General features: G+C 37.2%; 1 protein-coding gene and 1 non-coding gene across 6 annotated transcripts in view; both read left to right on the top strand.

Moving 5' to 3' along the window:
* Positions 1-24,524, top strand: part of POLA1 (DNA polymerase alpha 1, catalytic subunit) — a 316,833-nt gene that overhangs the window by 37,346 nt on the left and 254,963 nt on the right. For 4 of the 5 annotated variants that reach the window (XM_036304554.1, XM_036304558.1, XM_036304559.1 and 1 more), the window contains 8 exons: positions 1,159-1,275; positions 4,899-5,074; positions 7,330-7,459; positions 7,941-8,060; positions 9,096-9,195; positions 10,462-10,586; positions 15,482-15,631; positions 16,006-16,128. In XM_036304554.1, the coding sequence (XP_036160447.1) occupies positions 1,159-1,275; positions 4,899-5,074; positions 7,330-7,459; positions 7,941-8,060; positions 9,096-9,195; positions 10,462-10,586; positions 15,482-15,631; positions 16,006-16,128 (1,041 nt within the window). The remainder of the gene's footprint in view (positions 1-1,158; positions 1,276-4,898; positions 5,075-7,329; positions 7,460-7,940; positions 8,061-9,095; positions 9,196-10,461; positions 10,587-15,481; positions 15,632-16,005; positions 16,129-24,524) is intronic. The other variant, XM_036304556.1, reaches the window with a different exon arrangement.
* LOC118654875 lies at positions 9,830-9,960 on the top strand. The gene has a single exon (XR_004967130.1).

The raw sequence follows: 24,524 nt of genomic DNA, 5'->3' as shown, positions 1-24,524 counted from the left end.
CTCTTGGACACCTTTCCTGACAAGGTGTAGCCAAAGTACCGAGAGTCTATAGGTTGTTACCAGGGTCTCTCCACCCACTTCCCTTATGGTGTTTTAGGACCCATCTTGAAAGTGTCAGGAAGATTCTGTTCACAGTGCCTTACTCTTCTTCTCTGGCTTAGCACTAGACCCTCACTCAGTCTTCACTAGTAGTCTCTCTCTTGGGCCCCAAGAGATGCCATGGTGCCTAGGGTAGCTGGGCTGCTGTAGGGTATTAGAGTCAAGTCTGTGATTGAGAAATCCAAACTGATGTTAAGAGAGAATCCCGACATGGGTTTGAGTCCCTAATTCCAGGCATGATAATTTGGAAATGAGACATCCTCACGTCCTTTGGGTGTCTTAATAGACAAAATTGCTATAAGTATATAGCAGTATATATTTTTAATTAAAATTAATAACTAATCTATTTATTGATCTGATTTATCTTAAACTTCATCTAGTTTTTTAATAAGTATAGGCAGTGAACCATATTATTCACATGGTGGAAATTATCACTGTAGACATGGAAATTTGGTTACATTTTTGAGATATTCTTTATTTGGTATAGTATTGTGTCCTTGGTTTTTTTTTTTTTTACAAGTTTCTTATTTGAACTATTGAGTGGTATTTACTGTGTTGCACATTGCTTAAGAGTCTAAATCAGTAGTGTTTGAACTCAGTTCTTTAGGAAGAAACTAGATGCAGTTCCTGAGCTTTCTAGAAGTCTGTGTAAATGCTATACAACACAAACAGCTTCTTGATTTTTAAAAAAGTAAAATGGAATTGTTTGAATATAGCTTTTACTGATCATGTAAAAAGTGTGGACATTAAAATTTGCCCTTGCCTCCGAGACTGTGAGGCATGAGCTGCAAATTAAAAGACATTATCTGAACCTTGCATCAATTAGGATGAGATAAAGTTTATTTCAGCAATCTGCTTAGCAGCCTTGTGAATGTCAAGGCTAATGAATGCTGCTGATGAATAAGTTCCTGAAGAAGAAAGGATCTCAACCGGAGGTAAGCTCATGATGCCTTCAATTAGAGACCAGAAAAAGAAAGGGCAAAGAAATTCTATGCATATGAAGATAAATCCTCTAATTTGCATTTGATATGTTATTGGCTGTCTTCTTTTTCTGCCTAGGGTCATAATATTTATGGATTTGAACTGGAAGTGTTACTGCAGAGAATTAATGTGTGCAAAGTTCCTCACTGGTCCAAGATAGGTCGACTAAAGCGATCCAATATGCCAAAGCTTGGGGTAATAATAATTTTCAAAATCTTGCTTTTTTAATTTGACTTTTTATATGCTTTGACTAGGAATTGGCTGTCTTGTGGCATGACATTTTAACTTTGGCATTACACATCTTTTCCTTTGAATCTAGCATTTTTATTGGTAAAAGCCACTGCCTAGTTCTTTATTTTCTTTTTTTTTTTAAATTAAAACTTTATTGTTCAGATTACAGTTGTTCCTCTTTTTTCCCCCCATAGCTCCCCTCCACCCGGTTCCCACCCCACCCTCTGCCCTTACCCCTCCCACACTGTCCTCATCCATAGGTGTACAATTTTTGTCCAGTCTCTTCCTGCACCCCCACAACCCTTTCCCCCCCGAGAATAGTCAGTCCAATCCCTTTCTATGCCCCTGATTCTATTATATTCACGAGTTTATTCTGTTCATCAGATTATTTATTCACTTGATTTTTAGATTCACTTGTTGATAGATGTGTATTTGTTGTTCATAATTTGTATCTTTACCTTTTTCTTCTTCTTCCTCTTCTTAAAGGATACCGTTCAGCATTTCATATAAGACTGGTTTGGTGGTGGTGAACTCCTTTAGCTTTTTCTTATCTGTGAAGCTCTTTATCTGACCTTCAATTCTGAATGATAGCTTTGCTGGATAAAGTAATCTTGGTTGTAGGTTCTTGGTATTCATCACTTTGAGTATTTCTTGCCACTCCCTTCTGGCCTGCATAGTTTCTGTTGAGAAATCAGCTGACAGTCGTATGGGTATTCCCTTGTAGGTAACTGACTTTTTTTCCTCTTGCTGCTTTTAAGATTCTCTCTTTGTCTTTTGCCCTTGGCATTTTAATTGTGATGTGTCTTGGTGTGGTCCTCTTTGGATTCCTTTTGTTTGGGGTTCTCTGCACTTCCTGGACTTGTAAGTCTATTTCTTTGACCAGGTAGGGGAAGTTTTCTGTCATTATTTCTTCAAATAGGTTTTCAATATCTTGCTCTCTCTCATCTTCTGGCACCACCATAATTCGGATGTTGGTACGCTTGAAGTTGTCTCAGAGGCTCCTTACACTATCTTCACATTTTTGGATTCTTTTTTCTTTTTGTTTTTCCGGTTGGGTGTTTTTTGCTTCTTCGTATTTCAAATCTTTGACTTGATTCTTGCGATCCTCTAGTCTGCTGTTGGAACTCTGTATAATATTCTTTATTTCAGTCAGTGTATGCTTAATTTCTAGTTGGTCCTTTTTCATATCCTTGAGGGTATCACTAGATTTCTTGAGGGTCTCACTAAATTTATTGTGGTTTCTAGAAAATTCTTGAAAAACCTTATAAGTGTGGTTTTGAACTCTATATCCAGTAGTTTGCTTTCCTCCATTTCTGTCATTTGTGACCTGTTTCTTTGTCTCCACCTTTTTTATGCTTCCCTGTGTTGGTAGAGTGGCTTTGTGTGCTAGGGGTCCTATAGAGCCCAGTGGCTCAGCCTCCCCAATCACCTGAGGTGGACACTCTTGGTGCACCCCTTTGTGGGCTTTGTGCACAGTCTTGTTGTAGTTAAGCCTTAATTGTTGTAGGTATCACTGGGAGGAAATGACCTCCAGGCCAATTGGCTGTGAGAATCAGCTGTGTCTGCTGTGGGAGTACTTCTGTGCTGGAGACACCCTTCTGGGGCAAGACTTGCTTCAGTGGGGTTTTGGTGCTCACTGAGTCTGCCCCCTGAGTGTGTCCCTTATGGATCTGAGGAGTTGTAATCTGGATGGTCCCACTCTGACCACTGGGTACACTGGCTCTTGGATCTCTAAGGAGGTGCTAATTTAGCCTCTGCCTGAGGCTACCCAGCAGGAGCTATGGAGAGATCTGCAGATTCCTCTTCTTTGTTTGGGGTTTGGAGGTGCCCAGATGAGGCCCAGCTGTGAAGCAATGCAAGCTGCTGTGGGGCCTTGGTCCTTCTTTTGGAAGTTCTGGTTCTCTCTGACCCAGCTGCAGTTTGTGAGGTAATTTTCAGATTGCAAAGGGCCAGGCCTTTCATATGCAGAAGCCTCTATGCACAGCTTGGGTGGGGCGGGGTCTCAGGGAATCAACAGGGCGGAGCAAGCAGCTAGGGCTGCTCCTCAGTCCTACCCTAAGAGGACCCGGGTCTCAGTGTTCCGGTAATCGCTGCAGGTACCTCTGAGAGAAAGCCGCCCTCGAGTTCCGACCGATGCCAGACAGTCCAGTTTCTCAAGTGTGAGTCTGGGTCCCCAGAGACTCGCCTGGAACTGGAGTTCAGAGCAGTCGGGAGCTTGAGACTCCCTCCCGATTGAAAAAGACAACCGCGTCCTCAGTTGCCAGCCCTTTCCACGTGCGCCTCCGTACCTCTGCACTTCTGCACCTCCTCTGAGTCTCAGTGTGTTTTTCTCTTTCCTTCTAGTTGTAGAATTTCCACTCAGCCAGCCTTCCTGTGGTTCTGGATGATGTCCGTTTTATCTTTTAGTTGTATTTTTTTCCCCCACTGCCTAGTTATTTAAATTAGCTGTTAGAATCTGGAGACAGCACATATATGTTACCTCCACTTCAGCTGTACCAAAGCACTAGCCTACTGTAGAGCAGAGTTTCAGGGTTCAGAATTCATTGAGTGTGATTATTCAGGGAGGCGATGGGAAGGAAGGATGAGAGGGAGCTGACACTGAATGTATGAGACGGCAATGGGCTAAGTGCCTGCTCTAAAGAACTTGTTCAAAATCATAGGCCTATCTGATTCTTTTAAGTCCATGCACTTTCATTCTACCTGCTTGCTTCACTTAGATCAGTGGTTCTCAACCTTCTGGCCCTTTAAATACAGTTCCTCATGTTGTGACCCAACCATAAAATTATTTTCGTTGCTACTTCATAACTGTAATGTTGCTACTGTTATGAATCGTAATGTAAATATCTGATATGCAGGATGGTCTTAGGCGACCCCTGTGAAAGGGTCGTTCGACCGCCAAAGGGTTGAGATCCGCTGACTTAGATAGATGTTGGTGTTTTGTATGAAGTGCCTTTGTTTCCTAAACTTGATACTGCTCAATGCTTGAAATCTTATTTTACTTAAAGTCTCCAAATAAAATGGGCATGTTGTCTCATCAGAGAACTTAGAAATCTGTACCTTTTATAATGCTCTTCAGAGGATTGGAATTGGAGCTACTGCTCTTGCTTTTTTCCTTATTCATATCTTTGAGGTAATAGAGAGGTTATTAACAATTCATCAGAACACTTGCCTAAATTAACTCGTTACCCTCTTCAAGGTTTTCTTTATATAGCATTTTTTTGGCGAGGTTTACCCTGACAACCCCATTTAAGATTCAGCTTCCCCAAATACGTTGTTTCCTCACCCTGCTCTACTTTTTCTCTTTTCCATATACTTGTTACCCCTAAAACTATAATTTCTTGTTTTATGATACCTATTTTTTATTGTATATTTCAAATGAGATCAGGACTCTTTTCTCTTTTGCTCACTGCTATATCCGAGTACCTAGAAAAGTGTTGTTTAAAAATATCTAATTAATGACTGGATGAATGGAAGAATGAGAGTTTCATTATTGGAATTTTTGGGCTACCCTCAAATAAGTTAGCACAAAATGTTCTCTCTCAGTGCCTGCTTTTCCATACTATTTACTTTTTGTCTTTCCCTTGTAGGGCAGGAGTGGATTTGGTGAAAGAAATGCTACCTGTGGCCGAATGATCTGTGATGTGGAAATTTCGGCAAAAGAATTAATTCGTTGTAAAAGCTACCATTTGTCTGAACTTGTTCAACAGATTCTGAAAACGGAAAGGGTTGTAATCCCTGTGGAAAATATACGAAATATGTACAGGTATGATCTTGGATGCTTCAGAATTGGATTTGTCTTGAAATTAGCAAAAGAAAGACACCAGTACCATTCTTAGGAGCGTGTGGTGCTATTGAGAGGAACATTGTCTTCATGTCAACACCACCATCTCTGTTACTTCAATAATAATTTGAACCATTTTGCCTTTTGAATTATTCTACTTTGATCAGTTTATCTCTATCTCCCTCACTGAACACCATCTTGATGTTTCCTAAGAGCAGTTTGGAAATTAATGTGATATTTATGTTTTCATTCTTAATTCATTAGTTCATGAATTAGTGTAAATATTTTAGAAATATAAAAACTGAGAAATCATTAAGTTATTTAGAGATTGCTCGATTATTTCTTCCAGCTTTATTGAAGTAAAATTGACATAAAATGTGTATATTTAAGGTATGCAACTTGATGTTTGATATACATATACAGTATGAAATAATCATCACATTCAAGCTAATTAGCTTATCACCTTAAAATTTTTTTGTGTGGTAAGACCATTTAAGATTTACCCTCAGCAAATTTTAAGTATATGATACAATATTGTTAACTGTAATCACATTGCTGTACATTAGATTTCCAGAGCTTATTCATTTTGTCTAACTGGAACTTTGTGCTTGATTATTTCTTAAATAAGGTTTCTTCTACCCCTCTGGCCACTTGTTTTCTGCCCATTCTTCCTGAGCCCTTGGACTGCTTCCCTTTCTGACTGTGCTTCTTTTCCAGGTGATCTCATCAAGTCTCAGAGAGTTCAATACCATGTGGGTACTGATGCCTCCCACTGACATTTCTTCAGCTTAGACTTTCCCCTGAAATCCAGACTCATGTAGTCACCTGCCTGTTCTACTTAGTGTCTATTATGAACCTCCAACTTAACTTGAGCTCCTGATCCTTTCCCCTAGGTTCCTCTTGTAGTCTTTCCTTTAGTAATGGTAACTCTTTACTTTTCCGGTGCTGCTGGAAACTTAAGTTGTCCTCAGCCCCAAACCTCTGAGCTAGTCATGATTCTTATCTCTGACATGCACATTCAGTCTTTCAGGAAATCCTGACAGCTCTATCTTCAAAATATGTCTAGATCTGATCACTTCTTTTCCATTCCATTGGGCTCACCCTGGTCCAAACTACCAACCTCTTTCCTCTGGATGACTAGGTCTTATATTAGCCTTCTCACTGGCCTACTTGGTTTTGCTCTTGACCCCTTGCTTTCTATTCTCAACCCCAGAACTAGATTATCCTGCTAAAGTTAAGTCAGATATGGCGCTCTGCTCAGAATCTTCCAGTGGCTTTCTGTTTCATTAAGAGTAAAAACCAAAGTCCCTATGTTGACTTACAAGGTCCTATGTCAGTGGTTCTGAACCTTCTGGCCCTTTAAATACAGTTCCTCATGTTGTGACCCAACCATAAAATTATTTTCGTTGCTACTTCATAACTGTAATGTTGCTACTGTTATGAATCGTAATGTAAATATCTGATATGCAGGGTGGTCTTAGGCGACCCCTGTGAAAGGGTTGTTCGAATGCCAAAGGGGTCGCGACCCACAGGTTGAGAACCTCTGTCCTATGTACTGTGTCTCTCTGCCATTAACTCTGCCCTTGTCTTCTGTTCCCTCCATCTTTCTCTCTGTTCCAGCCATTGGTCTCCATCCTGGTCCTAGAACTACCATATTTACACTTAACTCGGGGCCTTTGAATGTGCTGTTCTGTCTGCCTGGAATGCTCTTCCCTCAGATACCCAGTTATTCTCAGTGAACTCTTTCCCGGTTCCCTACCTGAAAATTCAGTCTTTGCTCCTGACACTTAATATTCCCTTTCATTTTTTTCTTTCTCGCTTTAACTTAGCATTACATAACATACCATACACATATTTAATTTGTTATTTATACTTTGTCTCCCCTATGAGGATACAAGCCCATTGAGGACAGGATACCTGGCACATAGTAGGCATGCGAGACATACTTATTAGATGGAATGAATGAAAGGTTTCAGGTAGTTTCCAGGTTGTAGTTAAATACAGAACTTCACTTTATTTTTGTGGGATTTTTTGTGTTTTGAGAAGGGCATTGGGATTGATGGTATGAATGAATTCCTAGTTTTATACCGACCTTATTTTAAATTATTTTCAAAGCCAAAGTGCCGTTGCTCTTGTTACTTATACCAAAGATTTTTATAATATTTTATGAAGTTCTGATTATAGTCATTGTTTCGTTTAATTACTTGATTCTGTTTCATTCTTACTTTTCTGTACAGTGAACCTTCTCATCTGTTGTACCTGTTGGAACACACCTGGAAAGATGCCAGGTTCATTTTGCAGATCTTGTGTGAGCTAAATGTTCTTCCATTAGCATTGCAGATCACTAACATCGCTGGGAACATTATGGTAAATTTAACTTGGAGGGGGAAAAAGCATTTCCTGTTGGATTCAGTGTTTGCTTGGGGTAGTTGTTATATGATAATGAGTCTAAATGCATACTTATAAAATGAGTGACTTGTATTCTGAAAGCTGGGCTTCTTTTGTAAAATGAAGAACTGGTTGGGAGAAGGGGAGGAAAACCAGGTGCAGTATGTTGAAATTTGGGTGAACATAAGATCATCTCTAACATCTGGCTGTGTCTCATTTGTGGAATGGCCCACTAGGAAGTAAAGAAATAGCCTAAGTTGTCAGTATTTTAAGCTTTTTGTCTCCTTTTAACTATAATGCTTAAAGAAAATGCTAGGAATAATTTAGTACCTTTAAAAAATAGCCCTTGTTATGAGGAATGATTTTGAAGGAGGTGCTATGATTAAATTTACCAGGTCAAAGTTGCTCTTATTTGTTGTGATTTTGAGCTCAAATTTAAAAGAGAAATTCTGTTTAATAGTCTAGGACGCTGATGGGTGGACGAGCTGAGCGTAATGAGTTCTTGTTGCTTCATGCATTTTATGAAAACAACTATATTGTGCCTGACAAGCAGATTTTCAGGAAGCCTCAGCAAAAACTGGTGGGTCTAAAATTATATAGCATTTTGCCTTTTCTTATCACCCCCTTTTATTACCTATATAGCTTTTTTTGCTGTGATAACATCTGCTTCCAAAATAATCCCTGTATACTGTAGAAACTGAGTCATGTTTGTTCTGTTGTGTTTGTGTGGTCATTTCCTTTTCCACTCTTCTCTGTACAGATAAAATTATGAAATAGGAAGTTCTTTGAGGGAGGCATTAGGCCTCTCTGATGCGTGACTGTACATAGAAAGTGTTTTGGCACCTTACTTAGCCCTACACAAAGCTACATGCCAGTTAAATCTTTTATTTTCTTAAACCTGTGAGCCTTTATTTTTGTGTTGCATTATACGTACTAGTGACATCAAGATCATCACAATAAGGTTTCTAAAGTGGCTTCCAAAGTTAGCTACTATTTTATTAGCATGGATAGAATTGATTCAGAATGGGAATTTAATATTAAAATGATTCAGGTATTATGTACATTATCAAAGTTGGTATAGGGAATATTGACTTAGAGAAATTTGACTTCTGCTGAGCAGCATTGAATGTTGGCCATTAACAAACTACTTGGGAATAAATTTTTAGTATATGGACATACTTATTTTAAGATGTCCATATTAACGTTTAGAATAATGGTAATATCTATATGAAGTAATTTTCTATTTTTATATCATGAATATTAGAGTAATGAATTTAAGGAGACTCTTCTACAATCCCAACTTTTACATAATATCAAGAGTTATATTTCTAGTATCTATTGGTTTTAAAAAAGTGAAGTTCTATGAATTCAGAACTATTTTAAAGTCAAATTTGCACACTTAATAGCTCAGAGAGAAAGCATTTGTTTTGGTAACTACCATGCTTGGCATTCATTTGGATTCATGAGTATGTTTCAATAACTGTGGTCCTACCACTAAAACTACAGAATGTGTGTTAAAACTGTATACTGCATTTGGAAAAGGAGGGAGTCATAAAACTTCTTAATTAGTTAATTAGTTGCTGGCTGGTGAAGTTACCTTTCCATTTGATATTAGGGAGATGAAGATGAAGACATTGATGGAGATGTCAATAAATACAAGAAAGGACGGAAGAAAGCAGCTTATGCTGGAGGCTTGGTATTGGACCCTAAAGTTGGTAAGGCTGAGCAGTGGGCTGGCTTGCCCTGGTGTTAAGGAATTTCTTTATGCAGAGTGAGGCTTGAGAAACTAAAAGACATGAATTATATTTTGTAGGTTTTCAAATAGGTCTCATAATAACATTATTTTATATTGGACAGCAAAATTAAAGAAAGTATAGACAGTAACCACCAAATTGAACTTTAATAGGAGAATAGCTTTTCCCTGTTCTGAATAGTAAAGATGTTTTGTGGTACACAGAGTAGAAAGTGCCTTTTTTTAGCATCTTAATCATTTTTCAGTATACAGATGTGTGGTGTTAGGTATATTCACATTGTTGTGCAGGAATTAATGTGAATTTTATCAAGTAACTTAAACTCTGAGTAGGAGACATTTAAAATTATTAGCTGTAGTAAAACAGATCAGTAGTACAGTTGTCCTTCAGTATTAGATCAATCTGGGCTTGAATTCTGGCTGTGGATCTTGGGCTTCCTGTTGAACCTCTGAAAACCTCAGTTTTCTCTTCTGTAAAATGGAGATAAGAATAATATCTGTCACGCAGACATTTAAGGAATAAAAGTGATTGTTTAGTATAGTGCCCAACACAGAGTAAGCTTTTAATATGTTTGCTGTTGTTATTATTGTCTTATTAATGGACATTTACTTTTATTCAGTTTCTTCTTAAGGTGAAGAAAACTCTTTGTAAGTGTCCTAGAGAAATATAGTAGCTTTCTGTTCACCCTTTGCAAGTAAAAAGGGGTGGATCGTTCCACTACTGACATGTATACATCTCTTGTGTGATTTTAGTACAGTTTGTGTACAGGTAAGTGGGCTGCTCATTTTATTCTTTGAAGGTATGATTGTAAAAAATATATATAACCACTCATTGTAGAGATCACTAAATATTTTTTGGGTGGAGATGGGAGGGAATGCTTGCTCGAGGGAGAATTTAACAACATTTAAAAAAAATAAATATGACACCTGTCATAGTAATTGAAATGGGAGGCGTTTGCCTGTCATAATGGTGTACGTTGGGAACTTCTGGGGAAAGGGCTGGTTGTAGCTGGATTCAAGGTGAGAGAGGACCTCTTTTGTGAACTGAGTTTTCACTCTAGTCCAAGTCATTTTTATAGCATGGTAGTAGACTCTTTTTTTCCTTTTGTCTACCTCACAGCTCTGGATAGTATATTGTTTCTAATATACTTCAGATTATAGTACTTCTAATGTGATCTTTTGATAAATCTACTTTTTGAAAAGACTTTGTAATGTGCCTTTTATATTGCAGGTTTTTATGATAAGTTCATTTTGCTTCTGGACTTCAACAGTTTATATCCTTCCATCATTCAGGAATTCAACATTTGTTTTACAACAGTGCAAAGAGTTGCTTCAGAGACACAAAAGGTTACAGAGGTTTGTGTTCAACTGGGGGGGGCTCTTGAAATTGAGATTAAAAGTAGTACTTAAAGAAGAGAACCAAAATATTTAGTTTTCCCTCTTAAAAGGTACATTATATCCTTTTTAGTGGTCAGAAAAAGGGGAGGGTTGTATAGGAGGAAACTCAGACTGGTTTTGTGTCTTTTTTATTTAACAGCTTTATTGCGATGAAATTCACATACCATATACAATTTAGTCATTTAAAGTCTAAATTTAATGGTTGTTAGTGTATTCACAGATTTATAACTTTCACCATAGTTAATATTAGGACATTTTCATTACTCTTCAAAGAAACCCCCTAACTTTTACTTGTAACTTCCCTTTATACCTCCACCTCTCCCAGGTCTAGGCAAACACTACTCTTTCTGCTTCTATAGATTTGTGTATTTTTGACATTTCATATAAATGGAATCACATGTGACCTGTGTCTAACCTATTTCACTTAGCATACTGTTTTCAGGATTCATTCATATTGCAGCATGTATTAGTACTTCATTCCTTCTTATTGCTGAATATTTAATTGTAGGGAAGTATATCACATTTTGTTTGTTTTAGAGCAGCGTGGGCAAACTACGGCCCGCGGACCGAATCCGGCCCGTTTGAAATGAATAAAACTAAAAAAAAAAAAAGACCGTACCCTTTTATGTAATGATGTTTACTTTGAATTTATATTAGTTCACACAAACACTCCATCCATGCTTTTGTTCCGGCCCTCCGGTCCAGTTTAAGAACCCATTGTGGCCCTCGAGTCAAAAAGTTTGCCCACCCCTGTTTTAGAGTCATCTCAATTTATGCAAAATGGCTGCTGGGATTTTGATAGGAATTGTATTGGATCTGTAGATCAGTTTGGGGAGTATTGTCTTAAGAATGTTAAATCTTCCATTTATTTAGGTATGTAATTTCTTTCAATGATGTTTTCTAGTTTTCAGTGTATAAGTCTTGCACTTATTAAAATTAAATTTATTCGTAAGTATTTTATCCTTTTTGATACTATTATAAATGAAATTGTTTTCTTAATTTCAAGATTTGTTCATTGCTAATATATAGAAAAATAACTGCTGCACTCATGTATTAGTTCTAATAGTTTTGTGGATTCCATAGGATTTTTTTGTATATATGATCATGTCATCTGTGAATAAAGATCATTTAATTCTTTCCTATTTGGATGCCTTATATTTCTTTTCCTTGCCTAATTCCCCTAACTAGAACCTCCAGTACAATGTTAAATAGAAGTGCAAGAGCAGACACCCATGTCTTGTTCCTGATCTTTGGTGACAGCATCTAATCTTTCATCATTAAGTATAATGTTAGCCGTAGGTTTCCCATAGATGTCCTTTACAAGGTTGAGGAAGCTCCCTTCTGTTCCTAGTTCATTCTAGTTTATTGAGTGTTTTATCACAAAAGGGTATTGTACCAACCTGCATTTCTGGGATAAGTCCCACTTGTTCTTGGCGTATAATCTTGTTTTATATGTTGCTGGATTCGATTTACTAGTATTTTGTTGAGGAGTTTTTGTCTGGATTCATAAGGGCTATTGGTGTGTAGTCTTAAGTTTTTGGTTTTGGTATTAGGTTAATACTGGCCTGATAGAATGGGTTGGGAAGTAATACCTCCTTTTCTGTATTTTGGACTTGTCTGTGAGGGATTTGTGTTAATTATTTAAATATTTGCTAGAATTCACTAGTGAAAATTATCTGGTCTTAACCCCCCCTTTTTGTAAATTACTAATTCAATCTATTGTTACAGGTCTTTTCAGGTTTTCTATTTTCCCTTCAGTCAGTTTCAGTTGTTTGTGTCTTTCTAGGAATTTGTCCATTTAACGTAGGTTATCTAATTTATTGGCATAAAATTGTTTATAGTATTCTTTTAAAATCATTGCTATTTATTTAAGTTCAGTAGGGATGTTCCCTCTTTTATTTCTGATTTTTAGTAATTTGACTGTTCTTTTTTTCTTTGTCAATAAAGCCAAAGTTTGTTAATTTTATTGGTCTTTCAAAGAAGCACCTCTGGTTTCCTTGATTTTTCTGTTGCTTTTTTTATTCTCTATTTCATTCATTTCTGCTGTAATCTTTATTCTTTTATCTGCTTTCTTTGGTTTAGTTTGCCCTTTGTCTAGTGCAGCTGTGGGCAAACTACGGCCCGCAGGCCGGCCCGTTTGAAATGAATAAAACTAAAAAAAAAAAAGACTGTACCCTTTTATGTAATGATGTTTACTTTGAATTTATATTAGTTCACACAAACACGCCATCCATGCTTTTGTTCCAGCCCTCCGGTCCAGTTTAAGAACCCATTGTGGCCCTCTAGTCAAAAAGTTTGCCCACCCCTGGTCTAGTGTCTTAAGGTGGAAGTTCAGGTTATAGATTTCAGACTGTCTCTTGTAATATAAATATACACAATTATAAATTTTCCTACAAGCACTGCTTTAGCTTCATCTATGAGTTTTGTTATATTACATTTGCCTTTTCATAGTCAGTCCCATTTCCCCTGTGTCTACCATTGATCTGACTTCTATCACCATAGAAGTGCTTGTTTTAGAATTCATGTAAATAGAGTGATACAGTATGTATACTCTTTTGTGTCTGGATTTTTTGTTCAGCATAATGTTTTTGAGCTTCATCCAGTGGTTCTTTCCTTTATACTGCTGAGGAATTATTCCACATTTTATTCTCCTGAGATTAGCATCGGATTGACTTCAGTTTTTTGCTATTGGTAGTAAAGCTGCTGTGAATATTCTTATATGGATCTTTTTGTGGATTTGTGCTTTCATTTTTGGTGGGGTCAATACTTACGGAGTGAATTTGCTGTTTGTTGGGGAAGTATATGTTTAATTTGATAAGAACCTGTCATTCTGTTTTCCTAAGCAGTTGTACCATTTTACACTCCTACCAGCTATGTATGCGAGTTGTTCCCCATCTTCATCAACACTTGTTATTTTCAATCTTATAAATTTTGTCTATGCAAGCATTGCCTAATGATTTTACTCACTAAATAGCCCTTTTAAAATAATCTTTTTTTTAATTCTCTCACATGGATTTTAATCTCACTAGTGATCCTTCAGTCAACAGTTTTATATAGGGCTTAATAATTTATTAACTTTCAGTAGGGAAATTGGTTAGATTTGATTCTCCAGCAGTAAAAGATATAAATTAACATACTACCTTGTATGTTGTTTTTCTCTGCTTCTTTGTACATGTGGCAGATGTCTATTTGCCCTCCAGCTCCTGAACTTACATTTCTTTTTAGTTCCATCCACATGCTTGGGAACTGTTTCTCAGTCCCTGTTCCATCTTCCCAGAAGAGAGAATCTTGTAGGCTTGCCTTGCCCTCTTGGTCCCATCAGTTGTGACCACAGGAGTGGGTTCAGAGTACAAACATGGGTGCTAAGAATGGGCCTTCCTATGGGACTAGAGGATAATTTTACAGAGAAGGTATTAGGTAGACATCCCCAAAAGGTAGTAGCTGCATTTCCTGCAACTGTGTCAGCATTGTGATAATTTTCATTATCTAGCACTCTCCCCTACCCCATTTTATTCGAATTTTCCATTTTGGATTTTGGATATATGATGGAATCATTTCAGAGTTAAAAGGGAACTTAGAGGTAATCTACAAAATACTATACATGTAGCAATTTATAGGTTCTCATTTTCCTGTACAGTCAGTCATTTGGTCTTCAGAACAGCTAGTGCCACACTGGTAGTGGCAGTAGAGCCGGTCATGGATTATAAATTTCCTGACTCTAAATCTTTTCAGTTTAGTTTTTATCTGACCGCCATAGATTGGAATATATACCAAGATCTCTTTAATAGGTTTCTTGCCATCTTTTGCTATATTGGAAAGCAATAAGTCCCTGCTACTATTGTAAGATTGTTCATTGGAAGATACTGATCTTTATAAAATTAGATACTTTGTAAAAGCTGGGTTATCAAGTGGCATCGACTTGACATACTTTAAGCCAAGAGGTTTATTTTTAATTCTGAATCTTTGAAAGGGTAAATTTGCCTGGCTTTTCTTTGCAGTCTATTAACGGAATTAATGGAAGTCTGAGAGAAATGGTTTAATGCTTTCCCTGCTTTTTTTGCTATAAATTATAATATAAGAAGACTACTGGTTGCTTTTCTAGAAAGTTGCTATTCTTTTACTGATTGTAAAGCAATTTATAGATAAAAGGTACTACATATATGCTAAGGAATATATACAGGGTGGGAAAAAGTAGGCTTACAGTTCGTATGGAAAATAATACAGTAATTAATACAAGAATAAACTGTGTTTCTCGTATTCACTACTGTAAAACTACTTTGGACCACCCATGTATGTATTAATTTTTAGTAATGTCATGACCTATTTAAATATGCGTTCCAAATTCTTGAAAGAAATTGCTGATTTAGTATCTAGACTTTTATTTTTGTGTCTAAAACATTTATAGTATTTGCTATGATTTTCCATAGTTTTAAAAATTTTATAGCGTTTTGTTTGGTAGTATACATGACTTAAAACAGTAGTTTCATTGCTGTTTGTTTTTTTTAAATCCTAAGAATCTCTCTTACTGTTTTAATTTTAAAAACAATTTCCCCAAACTTGTTTCTCCCCAATCTTGTTGAAGAAAGGAGAGGAGCATATGTAAAAATTCACCCCTTTAAAGATATCTACTGTATCAATGTCTAGAGGGGTGGGAGGTACTGGGCAGTATTGACTTGTTCTGCTGCAACCCTTTCAGCTCTTTCTTTACCACCCATGCATTATTGACCCTTACTGTACCATATAAGAAAGTACTTTTTCCACATGTGATCAGGGGGTAAAGCTCCCACAAAATGTTTTAGAAATTTATTTAATGAAAGTTGATTTGTCTGAAATTTCTGTTGTGTGTTCATCAGGATGAAGAACAAGAACAGATCCCCGAGCTGCCAGATCCAAGCTTAGAAATGGGCATTTTGCCCAGAGAGATCCGGAAACTGGTAGAGCGGAGAAAACAAGTCAAACAGCTAATGAAGCAGCAAGATTTAAATCCAGACCTTGTTCTTCAGGTATAACTTTTCAACTAAGAGACATCTGAGTGACAGTCTCAGCTTTTAGAAATTGATTATCTGAGAGTGATTTAAACATGATGCTGTGGGCAAATGCATGTGCCTATTTTACATTTGTGGGTAGGAAACCATTCAAAAAACCACTAGAGCACCTCAAAATGGAAGGTACTTCTATCTGCAAAGCTGTATCGGGGGAAGATCCTTCTGACTTCAGTTTTGGGGTCTCTGAGAGGACAGGTTGGATGTGTTAAGAACTTTTTTTTTTCAGGGATATTCAGGGTTTCTCCCCACTGGTCACTTAGAAAGACATATAATGTAATGCTTAAGCATTTGCCAATATTATTGTTTGTCTTTTGTTCTTGTGTGGCCTGCAGTATGACATTCGACAGAAGGCTTTGAAGCTCACAGCAAACAGTATGTACGGCTGCCTGGGATTTTGCTACAGCAGATTTTACGCCAAACCACTGGCTGCTTTGGTGACATACAAAGGAAGGGAGGTAAATAGTGTAATATCACATCTCTAAAAAGGAGAGTTTTTTTTAATCTTTTGACTTTAAGAGTATTTTTAACCATACAATAATGTGGGAGAACCAGCTTGTTACCTAGTTATACAGCTTCAAGTATCCCCTTTTCAGGACAAAATTGAGAGAGATGGGCTTTTAGGTAAGGATCCATTCATCATTCATCTATTAAGTGTGTGTGTGTGTGTGTGTGTGTGTGTGTGTGTGTGTGTGTGTATGTATTTATTGAATGTCTACTATGTGCCAGACATTGTTCTAGGCACTGGGGTAGAGTGTCGAGCAAGATATAAAAGGTCCCTACATCCTGAGGCTCACATTCAACCAGGGCATGGGGTGTTAAGGGGCATGTGGTGGGGACTTTGGTGGGGAGAGGATAGTTTGGGAAAACAGACTGTATATAAGTGAATGAATAAATACAAAAATGACTAAGAGACTGTGATAGAAGTAAATGCTGTGCAGGTAATAAAATAAGGTGGCTGTTAAGATGGCTAGTTTAGATTGATTAGGGAAGGCTTCTTTAGCAGGTAACAAGAATGAGGCCTAAGTGACCTAAGGGAGCTAGTTTTTTCTGGCGTGTTAGCTCTGCGTGTAGGGGAAAGGAAGAGATCAAGGAGGATGCCTTCGTTTTTGTCTTCTAGCTGGTTAGCTAGTGGACCCATTTCCTAAGATGGAGAAATCTAGGGGAGAGGGATTAAGAGTTCTGTCTTGGCTGTGTTACCTTTGAGATTTATAAAGATCTCTAGGCATATTAAGTAAGTAGTCAGTTGGATATAGAATTCCACCATTCCAGGAATATATCAAGACTCAAGTTATAGATTGAGAGTTATTGGCTTTATTTTATTTTTTGAATTTATTGGGATGACATTGGTTTGCAAAACCATACAGGTTTCAAGTGTACAACTCAATAAAACATGAGCTGTACACTGTATCGTGCGCCCATAGCCTCAAGCAAAGTCTTTTTCTGTCCCCATTTTTCCTCTCCTTGCCCATTGCCACCTAGCCCTCACCCCCCTTTCCCTCTGGCTATCACCACACTGTTGTCTATGTCTCTGTGTTATATACACATATGTTTTTTTGTTTTTGTTTTTGCTTAATCCCTTCACTTTTCATCCAGTCTCCCAACCCCCATCCCCTCTGGCAGAGATTTATTGGCTTTAGAAAGATGGGCCAGATAACAAAGAGATTTGAGGTACTTTCACTTTCTAGAAACTATAAGCTCCATCTGCGCTAGCACTGAGTGAATGGGTTTTTCTTTATTTTCAAAAGAATAGTTACGTTAAGTATTAATTCCTTTTAACTATAGTAAACTATTGATTCCAGTCAGTGAATTTAAGACTCTCAGTCTTAAGAAGGTACTTAGTTGCTATGGACAGAAGGCTTGTGTTGGGATTCTGGAATCAGAATACTCTAGAGTAGGGGTTGGAAAACTACGGCCCATGGCCCAAATCCAGCTTGCTATCTAATTTTGTAAAGTTTTATTGGATGAGCCATGTTCATTCGTTTATGTATTGTCTATGGCTGCTTTTGTGTTACATCAGCAGAATTGAGTAGTCAAGATAGAGACTTACAAGGCCCACAAAGCCAAAGATATTTACTTTCTGGCTCCTTTTTTATTTTTATATTTTGTTAACCTCACCTGAGGATATTTTTTTCCATTGATTTTTAGAGAAAGTGGAAGGGAGGAAGGGAGGAGAGAGAGAGAAAGAAAGAGAGAGAAACATTAATGTGAGAGAGATACATCGATTGGTTGTCTCCCACACTCACCCCTATCAAACCTGCAACCTAGGTACCTGCCCTTGACCTTACCCTTGACTGGGAATTGAACCTGTGACCTTTGGGTGCACAGGCCGATGTTCTATCCTATCCACTGAGCCCTCTGGCCCTTTTCAGAAAAAAAAAAAGTTTGCCTACCCTGCTTCAGAGTGTAGACCTGCACTGTTCAATAGAACTTTGAGATGATAAAAATGTTCTCCATCTGCACTATGCAATACAATAGTTGCCAGCCACAGTGGCTAGTGAGCACTTACCTTCGGCTAGTGCCACCTAGCTGAAGAACTGGATTTTGAGTTTTATTTCATTATAGTTATAATAAATTTAACTTTAAATAGCCACATGTGCCAGTGGCTGTTATGGTGGGTAGCACAGATCTAGATGGTATGAAACAAACAGGATGTTCAGGGCTGCTCTTGTGTTGACAGTCCTATATCAGAGACTTGGCTTAGGGCCCAGGGAGGAAGGGCAAAACATGTATTGGACACCAGCAACATGTGAGTTTTTGGATGCATTATTTCATTAAAACCCACAAGAATCCATTGAATACAGATAATAATGTTTCCATTTTGCAGATGAGAAAGATCAACTCAAAGAGGTGCAGCCTAATAAGTAACTAGTTTGAATTGGAATCTCTATCTTCCTGACTATAAGGCTTTTATGTCATTAGGGTTGTCTGCCCCATCTCAGGGTGTCTTTCATAACTGTGCTTCTGCTTTATATTCTACCTCTTATTCCTGGAAGATCATCATTTTTGGTACTCATTTCAAGACACGGGTCTTTTTTACATGAGAAGATCTAAGTGTTTTAGGGGCTAGTTGAAGTGAAGGAAGGATGTTTCAATTTCTTAGGCTAAGTTGATTTTAAAATTATTTAAATTTTATTTCTGTATATGTATCCAGTGGCTTCTGCTAGAATACAATCTTATTTTTGTATTAGGAAATGCACTCACTATGCCCCAACTGGGTAATAATACATGGGTTGAGTATTGAGATTGGATCAAGGTTACTCTTAAGTTTCTCACAAGAGGCAATAGTTGACAATTTACTCCCTTGGAGAGTGCCTCTTGCTGGTGGGAAATCCCTGTTGTTACATTTTCTGCATTGGATCAGAAATCCACAAGCTTAAAAGGGCACTGTTGATAATGATAAGCCCCAAATTTGTCCAGTGATCTACCCCGCTCCCTTAATCCACTGTACTTTAAGGGCAGTATTTTCATTTAGGTGTATTTTTAATAGAGAGTTTAAACTCAGTTTTTATTTTTCTGTTGTATAAAATATAACAATAACAAATCTTAATAAATAAACTATAAACCTGCTTTCCCCACTGAAAAAACAAAGAATTTCAGATAAATCTTGAAATAAGTATATGTGATTTAAATTCTTGGTTTCGACTTTCCCCTTTTCTCTTTTCCCTTTGCTCCTTCCCACAAATAATAAAAACTGGAAAGTGGACCGTTAAAGTAATGTGAGGTTAATGAGAAATGATAGTGATATAGTTGCTCTCTGGAAATCTTATTCTAGAAGAAGATTCAAAGCAACTTACAGAGATTATTTCCTGATAGTTACAACGTTGGTGATAATTATCAGCACTGGCAGAATGAAATATTCTAGGTCAGCGGTTCTCAACCTGTGGGTCACGACCCCTTTGGGGGTTGAATGACCCTTTCACAGGGGTCGCCTAAGACCATCGGAAAACACATATATAATTACATATTGTTTTTGTGATTAATCACTATGCTTTAATTATGTTCAATGTGTAACAATGAAATTGGGGGTCACCACAACATGAGGAACTGTATTAAAGGGTCGCGGCATTAGGAAGATTGAGAACCACTGTTCTAGGTGATAATCTGTCTTTGGGTTTACTAGCATTTTCTGTATATGCTATTAGGCCTTTGTGAGTTCAAGCATCTCTTGATTATTAGAGAAGTAGGGAGAGTGATGTGTAAAATGAGAGTCAGTTTGCTGAGATTTTGGAATGCCTTGTAATTTTTTCAAACTGGTCTTTTTTGTAATAAGATAGAGGGACAAAACTAATATAGTAACTTAAAGAGCCTATAAGTTGTTTCCTTTTAAAGTCCCGGTAGGATAAATTAGATTAAGGTTCAAGTGGAAATTAATGAGAGTGACACCTGGTAGCATGTCATCTGAAAAGATTATAAAATTTTGCATTTGAATATGGATTAACACATAGTCTGCGGAGGCCTTGAAATGTCACTCCCTTTTTATTTTTAATCTATTTGGCGTGTGCTTAGTTTTGTCAGAATCATGCAGCTTTGGCTCTGGTGACCTAATAATTTCTGTAATCAAATGTATTATGGCTGCTAGAGTATTAGGAGTAATTACTGATTGTACTCTTAAAAACAGGTTTATAATAAAATGCTAACAGTTGTGTCAAATGGACATCAATATTGTCTTTTCCCAAGTGTGATATTTCACACTTTAAACTCTTCTATGATTTTTAATTGCTTGGTGGTAGAGGATTTAGTTAATGGTTAAGGAATTGTGTGAGGGACCTCACAGCATTCAAGTTATTGAAAGAAAGAAAGAAAGAAAGAAAGAAAGAAAGAAAGAAAGAAAGAAAGAAAGAAATTGAGGTTTCCAGAGAAGTAATGTAGAAACTTAGTTTACAAACACTAAAAGTTAATCTCTGTAAATACCATCTTTATTTATGTGTATTCTCAATGTATGTATAGAGAGACAAAGCACTAAGTGGACATACTGTATATACATATATTTTATTTATTTATTTTTCTTTCTTTCTGTATTGATCATAACCAATGGACACAGACACCAGGGGGTGGGGGGCAATGGGGGGATAAGGACACATATGTAATACTTAATCAATAAAGTGGACATACATTTTGAACCTAGAAAACCGACTCAGTTGTCAAGTGACTGGTGTGGTAATTGAAGTGATTGTTCACTAGATGGCGATAGACACCCTGAGATCATTAATCAATTAAGGGCTTTATTCTGTGAACAATAGTGAAGACTATTTAGTGACACAGATCAGTCCAAATTTTCGACTTTTATTAATTTTGAAACTGTTAATAAAGCTTGTCACTGAACCAGAGGATTGATAGTCTAATCTATTTAGTGTTGTAAAAATGTTTTTTGAATCCTAAGTTTTATTGGTAAGAACAATCATTTAATGTATCATAGCAAGCTAATTCTTCTGTCAAATAGCTAAATTTACACTTCTGGCCATGGGGCTGCAATACATGACTCCTTTAGTTACAGTATCAGTGTAAAGAGAATTGAAAAGATTTATTTTTAAAATCTTCACCTGAGGATATGTTTTTATTGATTTGAAGGAGAGAGGAAGAGGGAGAGAGAGAGAGAGAAAGAGAAACATCGATTTGAGCGAGAAGCGTTGATCGGTTGCCTCCTGTAAGTGCCCCAACTGGGAATTAAACCCGCAACCTTTTTTAGTGGTACTGAACGACGCTCCAACCAACTAAGCCACCAGGCCAGGGCAAAATGATTTTGATATATAATTGTGCCTCTTTGAATTTGTTGGGGTTTTCTGAGGAATTTTAAACTTACTCTATACTTGCAAGCATACTTATTGCATAATCCTTAGTGTAATGGTAATATTTGTCTTTATGGAATGAGTACTTATTGATGTTGGTATTGTTTTATTTCTGCACTCTGTTATTTCTGTGCCCTTGAGAAAATGACTTTTAGTCTGAAATTTTTTATTTAACAACTGTTAAATAAACGTAGGCTCTAATGTCTGGGTGTAGAGCTCATACATTTTCATTTTCTCACCCAGTAGGCTGAAATGAGACTTTTGCCAGCCTGCCTGCCAACCAGTTGTAGACTGCCTAGCTTTCAGGTGTGTTCAGAGCTGGAATTTGTACATTTAGAAAATGTATCCAAATCACTGCATGAACACATTGCAGTCTGGGCAAGCCTTCCTGGGAGTCTCTTGGTGATGTGCTAGCACCTGTCAGGAGCCTTTGGGAATGATCCTGGGATGACGTTGGGCGGGGGGGGGGGGTGCTGTTAGCCTTTGTTGGTGTCAGTGGCAAAAGAGACTGAGTGAAGATGGAGAATCTTATACATAAATGTTAAGGATGTCTTTCATCTTTATCTGGAAAGAACCCAAATTTTCACTTTTCCAATCTTTTTTCTTTAAAAACCCTTTCCTTCCCACCCTTGCTGATTTCTTTCTTGTCTTCCTCAGAAGTAACTGCTCTCTCGGGGTTGGTTTTGTTTTTTTGCTCATCATTTTTCACTTTTACAATAAATGTGTGCCTATACACGTGGTGCATTAAAAGTTTTTACCATTTCTGTGTTGTGCTATATATTATTTTGCAGTTTGCCAAAAACAAAGAGTAGGGGGAGAACCACATTTTAGGTATATCCATGTTGATACATTAGATTTCATTTATTCATGTTATCTATCCCATAATATATCAGTGAATACATTCAGCACAGCATATTTTTATTCTGCCATTGTCCACATTTTCAGGTTTCCAAGTTTTCACTTGTTTTAGTTTTTTTGCTGTTACTAACAGTGTTGCAGTAGACAGTGCCACACATGTAAGAGTTACTGTAGGGTGCCCTAGCCAGCTTGGCTCAGTGGATAAAGCGTCAGCCTGAGGACTGAAGGGTCCCAGGTTCCATTCCGGCCAAGGCACATGCCTGGGTTGCGGAATCTATCCCCAGTGGGGGTTGTGCAGGAGGCAGCCGATCAATGATTCTCTCTCATCATTGATGTTTCTATCTCTCTCTCCTTCTCCCTCTCTCTCTGAAATCAATAAAGAAATATATTTTGAAAAAAAAAGAGTTACTGTAGGGTGTTACTAGGCATAGAGTTAGCATATCCACAAGAAATATTTGATGTTGATAAGAGCAATCATTTAATTTATCATAGGAAGCTAAATCTTTCAAATTGCTAAATTCATATCCATGACCATGGGGCTACAATACATGACTCCCTCAGTTACCATATTAGAGGTTAATTTAAAAATAAATCGGAGGAGAGGATATCCAAGGTGGTGGAGTATGTGTAAGCTACACTCACCTCTTCCCATGACCATATCACAATTCCAACTAAATTATAGAAAAATAGGTCAGCAATGATTTTGATGCATAATTTTGTCGTTTTGAATTTATTTTAAATTTATAGAAGAAAAGATTCAACAACTCCACAAGGAAGCAAACAGACCAAATACAATTATATTCCTAACTTATACCCTCTCTAAAAATAATTTCCAGAAGGATTAAAGAATGAGAAAGGCCAAACTCAGCAACTGTTAGAAGGAAATTAGATAGAGAACGTCTATGTCTATGGGGTGAGGGTCTATAGCATTTAAGAGATTCTCAAAGGGGACCATGATGCAAAAATGGTAAAGAACTGCTGCTTCTTATATTCCTTCTTTTGTAGTTTGAGGGGTTTTAAACTTACTCTCTACTTATAAACATACTTATTGCATACCAGTGCTTCGACATGCTTGTTAGCACTTTGTTATTATCAAGATTTTTAATTTTTGCCATTCTCATGAGTGTGAAATGGTATCTCATTGTGATTTTAATTTACATTTCTCTAAGTATCAGTTAAGTTGAGCACCTTTTCATGTGTTTTAACGCTTCAGTTTTTTTATGTGAATTGCTTGTATGCATATATGTTCTGTTTCATTGGGTTGTATGTCTCAGTATTCATACTCAAAGTCTAATTCTTTCTTGGTCATTTGTGTTGTAAATATCTTTTAGTCTGTGGCTTATCCTTTAACTTTATTTGATGATCCTTTATTGTGTAGAAGTTTTTAATTTTAATGCCAAATATTTGATTTTTTCGTCCTTGTGCACTATATAGCTTTTTCCCTTAAGAAATCTTTCCCTCCTCCAATGACATAGACATTCTCTCTTTAATTTTCTTCTAAAAGTTGCAGAGTTTGGCCTTTCTCATTCTTTAATCCTTCTGGAAATTATTTTTAGAGAGGATATAAGTTAGGAATATAATTGTATTTGTCTGTTTGCTTCCACGTGGAGTTGTTGAATCTTTTCTTCTATTCCAGGGGTTGACAAATTATAACTCATGGGCTTACTCCTATCCACCGTCTGTTTTGTTTTGTTTTTTTAATCCTCACACGAGGATATGGTTTTTTTTCTTCTTAATTTTAGAGAGAGAGGAAGGAAGAGAAACATTGATCAGTTGCCTCCCGTACATGTCCCGACGGGATTGAACCCGCAACCTGGGTGTGTGCATGCGTGCCCGACTGGGAATTGAACCTGCAACCTTTTGGTGTATGAGACAATGCTCCAACTGAGCCACCTGGCCAGGGCTCATCTGCCTGTTTTCTTTTTAAATAAAATTTTATTGGGACACAGCCACACCTGTTTGCATTTGTGCTGTGTTACAATGGCAGAGTTGATTAGTGGCCACAGACAGTGAATAACCTGCAAAGCCTAAAATATGTACTTTCTGGTCCTTCACAGAATAAGTTTGTGGACCTCTGGTCTAAAAGAGAGTCATGTATAATAGAAAATTCACTTTTGTTTCTAACAGCTTTAGTCAAAGTTTGTAAAAAATAGAGGAAATTACCCTAAGGGAAGGAAAACATCTTTTGGACATTTAAAAAATATATA

Source organism: Myotis myotis, unplaced genomic scaffold (assembly GCF_014108235.1).
Source record: "Myotis myotis isolate mMyoMyo1 unplaced genomic scaffold, mMyoMyo1.p scaffold_m19_p_4, whole genome shotgun sequence".
Classification (NCBI taxonomy): Eukaryota; Metazoa; Chordata; class Mammalia; order Chiroptera; family Vespertilionidae; genus Myotis; species Myotis myotis.
Note: the sequence above shows the minus strand (reverse complement) of the source record. Positions and strands in the feature narration are given on the sequence as shown.